Consider the following 11,503-nt stretch of genomic DNA (forward strand, 5'->3'; position numbering starts at 1 on the left):
AACTTTCCTCTGTTTATTTAAACATTTTTATTTATACAAAATATTATTTAAACAACGTCTTCAATTTGACGGGACCAAGAACAGTATGATCGAGCTTCTTAACGCAACTTAGCCAGGTAAAAGGCGCGATTTCTCTACAAAATCGGTGCAGCGGAATGCACTGTTACATCACTCGAATTGCACTATGCAACTCGGATAGCGGTTGCAATTAAAAATGCATACAAGTGTTAATGAACTGATGATGATGAACAGGTTTATTTATGAAACAATCAAAATAAAAATTTCAATAAAATCCGAATTCTAAACAATTCAAATTATTAATAAAAATAATCTTCTTACCGTTTCGATTAAAGTCCCTTTGCTCGTAATAACAACGCGTTAACATTCTGATTCTTGGTATTGTTACGATCACTTTCAAGGAAACAAATCATAGAAGAATCTCGTAACTAATGGACAGTGTCGTTTATCGAATCTTTTAACGAGACCTACTTGAAAAACCCAGTCGATCGATTCGCTGGACTCTGAATGAACGCACGACGATCCCGTTATCGTTTCGTCCGAGTGGGTCACCGACACCTCGACAGGATTTTACCTGTAGCCACTTCGACGTGCAGGTATCGAAGTTGTGCCACGAACAGGCCGTTGTTGCCGATAGCTTGGTGGGGTTTGACAGGACTGTCTCACGTTCATTACACCTGTTCGTTCGTTTCTTAGCATTTTTATAAATTTTTATCTTAAAAAGAAATTAACAATTCCATGATCATTTGAACTTGATCAATTAATTTACATTAAAATCACAGGTCAATATTAAATATCTAAAAATTGCTGTCAGTATATTAATTCTATATATTATTATTTTTAATCCTTTCAGTTCTCCTATTCAAAACAAAGTGTTTCATTTTGTATTTCTAGACAAATTTCTAACAAACCTTGTAGAACAAGTTTCTGCAATGATAAAAAATGAAAATATCCATCACGAGAAGGCATTGCAACATTCATTTATAATATTCATGCAAATTGATGAAAAAAGTGGTGTGTCGTGCGAAGAACGAAAGAGAGGGGAGGTCTTGAAAGTGGAGCCAAGCTTTAGCCGTCCCTGGAAACCAGATGGGGTCTGAAAGTGCCCCGCGTGTTCGCCTTCGAGGAACATATCCATGCAGTATTAGTGTTCGCGGGAACGAGTAACCTGTCGTACCTTTTTATCACTCTATCACGTTCGCCCAGTAAAGGACGTTTTCGCCTACGTGGTGGTCTTCTCGAGCGGTTTTCCAACATCTGATCGACGGGTGTCCCTTTTCATTTCTGATAAAATCGTCAAAGAAAAGGAAACGTTTTCTCGAGGGAACGTTTCAAAAGGACGATTGACTTTCTAAGCTTCTGACTGATAATCAAAACTGGATCGACAAGTATGAAGATCGCCACGACCTTGTTCCTCTTCGTAGTCGTCGGTATGTACAATTGGTTTCTTCTCGAAAAACACAGCTTCTAGCTTAAATATGTGCCTCATTTTCCGTGGGAAACTCGTTTTCAAAAATCATTATAAGGATGCGGTTGATTAGATTTATGTCTATAATGTTTGTTGTGTAATAATTGCCAAGGAATCATTAAGGTTTGATAAATTTGTATTTTGATATTTTCTGTTTAACCCTTTCGTTATGAAATGTGTCAAAAAACCGAGTCAGTATTTGAATCGTGAGTTTTTCTTAGCATTCTTCGTATATCCTGCAACCAGACAGGCCATACTGTTTCTTTATAATACCGTTGGTGCAGAGTTTCGTAAGACATTACGCGAAGCACGAAATGTGGCTCGCAAAATAAGGGTAAAGTGTGGACAACGTGTTTTCAAGTAATTGTCGTACGAGATCGTGACCCCGGTAATTAAATAAGGTTTCTGGCTCACCGATTTCTTTTTGAATTACTCGAACACGTATTTAAGCTAGTTGCTGCATTGCCAAGTGCATATCTTGGATATTCATGTCTTTATTTCTCACGAATTTGTGTTCCGTGATAGACACATGGATATTTAAGTATTGGTGACAAGTCTCGATTGAAAGATTCATATTTATCAAGATGTTAATGATTACTTTTTGTCCATCAAACATGTCGACACGAGACTTGTACGAATGTTACAGTGTTACAGTGTTATTTAGTCACCAGTTTCCAATATTTATTTCACAATATTCTGCGACAAAGAAATTGCAATTTAGATTCATTGAATTAAATAAAATTATTGGAGACTGGTTTTTCAAAGAGCCTTACGATTTTCTTTCTGGGTTAACTTGCAGGTATCTGGGCCTTTTTCAATTATTTACGCTTTGTATCAAAGCATATTACATCCTGTGCTATTGAACCTCGATTTATCTTTGACTGACTGCACTGTTTAATAGATCTTACTACTCAAACTTATCTATCACTACTTTTTACTCGACTTCACTGCTGGATCTTTCAATAATTGTCGTCTGTCTTTCTTACGGTACTAATCGTCTTTCTTTAAGGTGATCCCAGGTGTTCTTCAATGGAAATCTTTGTAAATACGATTGCGAATGTTGGAAACTGTAGGACAACGTTACGTGTTTTAGAGTTTACATGATTCTTCGCGTGTCAGTAAAAGTAATTTTCAATAATTTCACGGCTTTTTTCGCGGTAACTTAAGCGTATCCGAATCGTGTTACAAATAGAAAAGATCTTGCAAAAGATATGCAAATTTCGATCATCTATGTTTTATGTTTGCTACAAAAATTTTGAGAATTTTTTTTATTGAATTTGGAAGCTTGTATATAGATGTGTACATAAATCAATGTTAACTTGATTGTTAACTTGATTAATTCTTCTCTTAACTCTTTATTTATACTATCTCTTAACTAATTATATAGTAAATTAATTATTCCTCTTTCAATAGCAGACATACAACCAAGAAACATTATTTATTACTATTCTTATTCATTTTTAACAAGATGTCACTTACATTTTAGCGAATAGTGCCTGTTTATGATCGTTTCACCTGACCAAGATTCTTCATTAGTCATACATCTCACAAATCTCTGTTCGTCCACGATGTCCATATTCCCTCGTAACTAGAATTGCTCGTAAAATGTTGGCAGTACGGTGCGTAAAACGATGTGCAATAAGGCATTGAATGGTAGCGTTTCAACGAGAACGGAATCACCGCGGAGGAAAAGTAACAGTAAAGTCGATCGTACGCATCGGCGCGAACTAGAAAGTGCAAAAGCATCGGGTTTTCATTGCTAAAAATACAAATCGAACTGATTCGAAGGATAAATAGAACGTATAAGCGGTTGCAAACTTCTGTCGTCAATTACGGGCGCGATCGGAGAAAGGGGATTGAAATCGAACCTCGTAATTGCATATTTTCAATCAGTCTAACAATCCGAGTATAATGGACGAAGATGTATAATAGGAAAATCTAGGTCGCGAGAGTTCAATGTGTCGTGAAAACTGTTGGCAATGCTTTTTTACCTGTCATCGTTATTCGTTATTATCCTGTCAATTGGAACGCGATACGTAACGTGGTAGCAGAATCGCGAAACTTTCTCTGTATGTATCGAAAGAATAACTTTCACGAGATCGGTGATAATTACTCGGTTTGAAAAGAAAACGCAATATTATTATATTTGCATGCCATTCGTGAGTGATGGAGTATCGTGTCTTTGGCAATTTAGAAGAGATTCGTATTAACTTTCATACCTATACTTATTAAATTAGATAATTTGATACATCAAATATTTGATGAACTAAATTGGCCGATGATAATTGCATTACAACATTAGCAACAGGTGATTGCATTCGCAAAGTTGATGACCACATCGTCAAAAGAAGGCACAGCTTTCGAAATGAATATGAATTCTATGGAATGATAGTCGCTCGATTGTGATAATTTTTTCAGTGGGTTTTGGACGGTGATGTTATTTGGGGAATCGGGTCAGCAACGGATCTATGTGAATGTTTCATTTCTGACTGGTCACTTTCTACGCGACTCTGACCAGCTACGGTACCTCTTTTCATTGCTTCGTTTCTGATGATTTTTAGTAATTGATTGACTTGTTTTCCGTTAGTTCAATCGCATTTACAATTCAGATACAGTTGACACGAATAATCAAATCGAAATTGACATAAATCGTATGATTTCTTCGTACCATTTTACCGTTTTGTTTTTATACTGACAGAAAAAGCGTAGAATATTGTGAGCATTTCAATTCAGATGTTCGATTGAAAGGAAAAAAAATTAACAACAGGTTGTCTGTAACAAATGGTTGGTGAACGACACGAAAGGCGACTTTGAGAGGAGTGCCGTTCTCAAGGTAAAGGTAAAGGCCGTTCGTGAGAAAGTATTGCGCGAGCAACAAGCATCATTACGTTGTTTCACATTAATCAGGAAGTCTGATAAATGAAGAAAAGTGAATTTTATCTTTGTTCGTGTTTAGTCTGTTATTGTCCAATTATCTCGGGTTAACATACGAGATGAACAGTGAAAGTGTGTTTGAGATTCGTGTATCTTAAAAGTCATCGTCCTCGATCCTACCAGCGATTAGAATCCGGCGCTAACCCTGCTCTTTTTAACGTTTTAGAATGGTGTAATAATTCGTCGACGAATTTCGATCTGTAGTATGCAAGTCACGAAATAACTCTAGGTCTTTGGTCCAGTTATGTCATTCGAAATAAATTCAAACTTCTGAAAATCAGCAAGTTCTGCTGTTGTGATAATTTAGATAATTTAATGCCTTCTTATTTTGCAAATTAATGATACTCTTTTTTCAAGCGATTTTTATCATTTATTTTGCATTTTAATAAGGATTGATCGACGTGCACGCGATGCACTATTACGGATAGGGTTGCGAAGAAATCAGGATACGGTAAATTTAACAGACAGAAATAAGACGCGAATGACAGAACAACGAAATTCCTACTCGACGTTTATCTTTTTCTTCTTCGTTTTTCTTACAAAATGTGTACTTCTTGTGTGATTGCTTCCACGATTGCTTTCGCATGAGTTACGAAGAATGTCATAAGAACCGGAAATTCAGTATCGTGAATTTTACTGTCACCGATGAAATAACTTCATTGCATTCGATATCTCCATCAAGACCAATTCGTGAAACATAAAATACAGCATTATTAAAAAATTTAGTGATGCTTATGAGTTGCAAATTCTGTGATTTTTCAATAAAAAATATGAAAGCTTTTATAATAAATGGTATAAATCAATTGAAAGGTGACGAAACATAGAGTAAGATGATGAGCCGACATTTCTTATGCAGATATTAAAATTTTAAATGTAGATTATGTAAACCTATTGCTTTCTAGTATCGAAAGTTTTGACATTTCAAAGTGTAAAAATTTTACAAGAATATCAAAAAAATTATGCGATCTATTGAACTCTTTTATGAACAACCTCGCATGTCTACTCTTCAACAACTCGGTCAAAGAGCGGGCCTAGATGTGTTAAGCTTTCTCGTTTGAAAATTTCACTATGCTCCAACGAGCATAACATAATTTCTACGAGCTGTCTCTTTTGTCGCTTGAACAGTGTCGCGGGTGTTTCTATTCTCTAAACCATTGAAACGTCTGCAAACGGGCAAAGATCTTTCTATTTTTTAACCCAAATGAATATGTATTTTGAGTTTCATCATTTCTTTAGATTAGGTATGTTGAACCTTATCGCCCACTCTTTCATCTTATTATGAAATATCCAATGAAACGTGGAATATTGAATCTGACATTTCTTCCTGCTGTTACTGACATGAGACATCGAACGAATACCTGGTGATCTAGTTCCAAAAATTTAGTTTTGAAATTGTAGTCACGATTTAAGATTGTGAATTAGATCACTATTGCATTGATAGCCTCAGATATAGGTCAAGAATAAAATATAAAAAACAAAGTTAAGAATTCGAAAATACAAATTTCCATACAATTGATTTTATTATGACCTTCGTGATGTAAAAATCGTAATGCAGTTGTGTAATTTCATACATCAGATTATGCGAAATTTTTTCATTATTTGGACCATGAAAAAAGAAACTGATGAAAGAATTGACGGAAACTATATAAAAGAAATATGGAAGCTGGTTATTAGCAGTTAACCATTCACCTCGTAAAATTGCTCAATGGGATTGGTAGGATGTCGTAACTGATCCTTCTTTATTGTCGAAAGAGAAACGTCTTTGAGACTTTTCGAGACGCGGAACAGATTTCGGTGGACGGTGAGCAGTTCTTGTTGGTCGGTCAGCGTGGTCGAATGGTTGAGTTGGACATTTCAAGTGGGTCAGTAGGCTGTGGCCCAATGGCACGCCTAAGATCCGGCAAATCTTCTCCGAACACGAATTCCGGAAGTACCTTTCACAAACTTTAGGACGTTCCTTGGAATGTTTCGGCTTGATGCATGGTTACTTGGAAAATTGATTAACTCTGCGACGTGTTAATTAATCATAGAGAGGTATTTTATTAGTTGATAATTTTTTTTTATCAAAGATCTTAAACATAGAAGAAAAAATATGGTCCTCGTTGTATAAGAAAAAGGCGTGATGTGAATTTTGAGTTGGTTACACAGAGTATGAACATCAATTTGCACATTCGTGTGTACACAATCTTTGTTTGAACTCTCTTCGACGCTTTCGTGCGGTTTGCTTTATCACGTACCAAAGAACCACAAATAAAGACAGAATTGCCTTCATCTATGAGAAAATCTCATTACATTTCACTCTTTGAGGAATATTAGGAACTTAATGTCTACGTAAGATGAATAGAATAGACGGTATTCACGATATACAACTGCAAATGCAAATGAATTTTTTTGTCGAGGATCAATAGCACAGAGTAGCACCATCAGGTATTTAGATTAATGGGATGTTGTAAAAGTCCCGTTTTTAATAGTTTAGATTTTCAGATGATCCTCGATCAAATCCCTGTCAACTGATCCAACCTAGAATAATAAACAGATGTGACTTTCCATCGTAATGGAAACACGTCAGGATCACTTCACATTTTTATGCTAAAAGTCCGGTTTAAAACGGATAGACTTTCTCCGTTATTGCTTTATCTTTGGAATTTATTTCGTTCTCATAATGAACGTATCAGTTTAATTTACGTCAGCTATGATTTATACAATGATTCCAAATTTTTATCTAAAATAAAATCTTCGTGAAAGTCGAAACAGTGTTGATACCGCAGGTTAAGATGGAAACAAAATTTGGAGGAAAATTTAGGAAACTAATCCAATCGCGTTGAGATTGGTTGGATCGGTAACAGGGATCCATGGTGTTCTTCTCTTCCGGTTTGGTTGCAGGATGCACGTGGCGGGAGACACTAGGGACGTGTGTGTTTCAATCGGACTTTGGTTTTGTGCTTAACTGCGCCTTCAAAAAATCCGGCCTATTTCGAGTACGAAATCTTGGAGGGGTCAAAGGTTACGTCGGCCTGGGTGAGTCGAAACAAGTCATCGATGTCACTGGTCGAAACATTTTCCATGAAACGACTATTGTCAAACCAGCGATGTTGGTGAAATACAATTTTTCATAATAAGAAAAGGAAACTAATTAAACACGAATATAATTGATACATAATGACATTTGTAAATTATATACAAACTGTAAATATGTTGTATATTATTAGATTAATGGTTTCTTAACATTAGAAGAGAAGGGAAAGTATTGCTTTGTTGCTTATTTTTCTATTGCTTTCATATATTAAAAGGAACACTAACATTTGAAATGATCTAATAATTATCTTTTAGTTAATTGTAGGTATATGCCAGTTAATTATATTCTCTCTTTAAGCACTTGGTAATAACATACTTTCTATTTCTGTTTATGCCACCTTTGTGACATAAATAGTAAAATGGGACTATTTCGTTAAATAAAAGAATGAATTTATGTGTGATTCCATGCAATATATTATTATATAAGAAGTAATTAATTACACACTTTAACGTGTACGTATGTTGATATTGCGACCGAAGAAAATGTCCCTTCTTAACCTACTTCTACCACTATCTTGCCAAGAAAAAGCACGGTTCGTTATTTGCTACCTTGACTCGTTCCAGATGTCGAGATGTTTTCTAGAAACTCATAAAAGATGACACCTTCGATGGAAACTTGATTTGCATTAGTCGCGTGTAAATCATTGGAGAAATCAAAGGAATCTTTTTGTAAAAATACACGGTTTACAGAATGGAGTAAAAAGGTGGCGTTGATTGTTATGTAACGCGTTATTGCTTAACTTTCCTCGTGTCTGGTGCTTTGAAATCTGACAGGTCCGATTTTTACCCCTTTAAAGTAATAATGACACCTGTCACATAGAAATACGTGCTTCAAATAACGAAATATGTATGCAAAATGTGAATTGTATGTAACAAAATAAATTAACATATTCAGAAGATAGAGACCTTTTCAAGTGACTTTTTAGGTAAAAAATATGTTTCCATAAATACCAGTAATTAATTGGTACAATATTTTATTCGTGGTACTGTTAATAGATAATTTGCACCTAATTTAACAAAGACTGCTATTTTTGTTTTCAGGGTTCTCCGTCGGCGACGAGTTAGGTTTTGCTCAGTCTTTGTCAAACGTGGAGGCTGCCAAAAGAAGAAGCGTGCAAACTAACAGAGGCGGTGTACCATCTTACACTAATGTGGTAAGAATCTTCAAGCACTGAAACTAAAATCAACATCTATTCATAATTTTATTTAATCTTTAACGCTCATTAGTATGTAAGCATCTGTCCTCTTATAATCTGGTTCAAGGAAATTCTAGGATGGATAGAAGAAAAGATTCCATCGTGATTCTCAGAGGTGTTTAACAATTATCATAAACATTATTAGGTACTTAAACAATTGGAACTTCTTTTTTTTTTATTCTTTGTTGATCAAGAATTTAATTATCAGTGGATAAAACGGATATGACCTTCATTATCGTGGATTAATTTTGATTGTATCTAGATCGGCCTTGCCGTAATTAGCGCGTGAATGTCGATGAATCTATTCTTCGTAACAATAACAGGACCTAGTGCAAGGTCCACATTTGTACTAGCTTAAGAGTATGCAAATACGAGATAGATGAACAATTTAGGGCAAGGTTTCATCCGAGATCTCAATTGCTATTTGTCGCGGTCAGAGTATAAATGCATAGTTTAATTGGATGCAATTCCTAGAAGCAATTTATTAGGTTTTATGTCCTATGAAAACAGAGTCACTGAATCATTTCATGAATATCCCTATTACCTTGATTTTTAATTTTTTACCTTTTATGCTTTTTTGCGGAATAATTTATAATTTCATCAATTATGGATCTCTGGATATGTTTGTCCTAACTAACCCAATTTCATCGTTAATTAATGATCGTTCCAAGGCTTCCAATCGTGACGAAGTCAGGCAACATGCACAAAGTACTCGACAAGTGGTGCCTCCTTTCAAGCCTCTACCACCAGGAGCAGCAAGACCAATTGCTCAACAACCGGAACGCCAGAAGTTGGTTGTTCAACAAAATTCTACAGCTCTTAGAACAGTGCCGGCACCATCTTTATCAACGACTCAACAAGATCTTTTAAGGCAACAGCAACAATCGATGCAGCAAGAGATGAAACAGAAGCAACAACAAAAGTTGCAGCAGGAAGCATTCGCGATGCAAGTGTTGAAACAACAGAGGCTACAGCAACAGGAAGCCATGAGACAGCAACAGTTACAGAAACTTCAGCAACAACAGAAACAGCAGCAATTAATGGCACAACAACAGAAGAGGCATCAGCATGTAGTTTCTATGCAAGTGAAGAGAGATCAGATGCCACAGGTGGTTGCAGTTGCAACTGGAATGCCAGCAAAGTTGCCTAATATCGTTGCTGCAATTCCTCCAGCTGGAAGCATTATGGAACCTGAAACTCCATCGAAATCATCGTCTTCAGATAGTTTGCCTCCCTTCATCACGATGCCACCATCATCAGCACAGTTGACCGATCGAATAAGCAATAGTCCTGCTATTCTGGAGGACTCTGTCAATGAGGTGTCGAAGGATGATTTCGGTCAGGTAAAAATTTCTCCGTTACGAGGACTTACAAAAAAGCTGACTATTTTTATTAATACTAACCAAAATTTTAATCAATTTTCAGCTGCCTTTGCCTGGAGAAGATGCTGCATCATCAGTAAACGAGATGACTCTACTGTCTCTTCAACCAGTGTCATCTGAATCAAGTCAGTCCTTGCCACAACAGCAAAATGAGAAACGACAATCGTTGCCATCATCCTTGCCATCATTAGAACCTATTCAAGGGATGGAAACATCCTTGAAAGCTCTGGCAGAAGCCAGTAATATTACTCTGGAAGCTTTGGAAGCAGCAATTTTATTAAGGCAACAGCAACTTATGCAAAAGCAGCAGGGACCATCCACTACTAGTACTACGACGACCACTGTGTCTCCCAATAAAAAGTAATATTATAGTTTCAGTAGAAAATTGATTATATTTTTATACGTTAACTATTTCTTCCAAATAATTTAGAATTATATTTCATGGTTCATTTTAAATCTTTCAGTAAATATAATTCTGGAGCCACTAAGGTGATGAATGCACCTCGTGAATATTATCCAATGGGTTATGACAAAAACTTTGATGACAATTTTGCTAGTCGAGTAGATCTTCCAGATACGAGCTTTTACTGTGGGGATCAGAAACACTTTCCAGGACTTTATGCTGATGAAGATCTTGGCTGCATGGTAAAATTTCAATTTGCTATATGTTCGCTACCATGACCCGAAGAAAGACATCCGGCATAAACTTTGCTTTATCTGTTGTATTTTTGTAAATGTCTCTTTTAATATTTTAGGTGTTTCACGTCTGTGCTTTAACAGACGATGGTCTGATCATGAAGAGCTTCCTCTGTCCTGAATCGACCTTATTCGATCAAACAATTCTGAAATGCAACTGGTGGTTCTACGTGGACTGCAAAGCCTCGAAGAGCTTATACGATAGCAATATTCCAATTAGCAAAAGCTATCAACTAATGAAAGCTTTAGCATTCTTTTCAGCGTACAAAAACCATGATAATAGTACAAGTACCGCTCAAGAAAATTCGGAAACAGATAGTTCGTGAAGATTTCACGAGAAAACCGAATCCTCATCCTTAGTTTACTAGTTGGGCATCCTTAATTTTTAATCGGTTCTACGATTGCCAATCAAAGTTCCTCTAATCCATTAAGTGTCCCTTTCCTCAAGAAACGATTTTAATGGATAAGAAGAACTTTTTGAGAACACGTAAGACGAGGGATATATTTTACAAATGTATCGTTTAGTGACGATTATTTTTACACAATCACAACTGATGTTGTATCATCCCAAACGATAAGTGTGTACATATAATTTATTGTTTAGAACGCGATAGACGTAGAGAATAATTTTTTACCATAAATCTTGTAAATAGTTTTACGTTGGTCTCTTTGTTCAATAATAATTCTATTTTCCCGTAGACGTGGATATCATTTTCATTCCAAAATTAATTGAC

General features: G+C 35.9%; 1 protein-coding gene across 1 annotated transcript; it reads left to right on the forward strand.

The window, feature by feature from the left end:
- The first annotated feature begins 1,176 nt into the window (after window positions 1-1,176).
- On the forward strand, window positions 1,177-11,447 carry LOC114874862 (transcription factor SPT20 homolog). Its single transcript, XM_029184551.2, has 7 exons — window positions 1,177-1,448; window positions 7,304-7,438; window positions 8,537-8,649; window positions 9,363-10,034; window positions 10,117-10,433; window positions 10,538-10,718; window positions 10,829-11,447. Exons 1-7 carry the CDS (start codon window positions 1,409-1,411, stop codon window positions 11,093-11,095), a joined length of 1,725 nt encoding a protein of 574 aa, XP_029040384.1. The 5' UTR covers window positions 1,177-1,408; the 3' UTR covers window positions 11,096-11,447.
- The last annotated feature ends 56 nt before the right edge of the window (window positions 11,448-11,503 follow it).

The sequence above is a fragment of the Osmia bicornis genome, chromosome 13 (assembly GCF_907164935.1).
Source record: "Osmia bicornis bicornis chromosome 13, iOsmBic2.1, whole genome shotgun sequence".
Taxonomy (NCBI): Eukaryota; Metazoa; Arthropoda; class Insecta; order Hymenoptera; family Megachilidae; genus Osmia; species Osmia bicornis.

What these genes read in the sequence shown, in the direction of transcription:
- LOC114874862 (XM_029184551.2), top strand. Translation starts at nt 1,409, where the DNA reads ATGAAGATCGCCACGACCTTGTTCCTCTTCGTAGTCGTCG. An exon ending in GTTCCTCTTCGTAGTCGTCG is followed by an intron (nt 1,449 to 7,303) that starts GTATGTACAATT and finishes GTTTGGTTGCAG; the next exon opens with GATGCACGTGGCGGGAGACA. An exon ending in CAAAGGTTACGTCGGCCTGG is followed by an intron (nt 7,439 to 8,536) that starts GTGAGTCGAAAC and finishes TTTTGTTTTCAG; the next exon opens with GGTTCTCCGTCGGCGACGAG.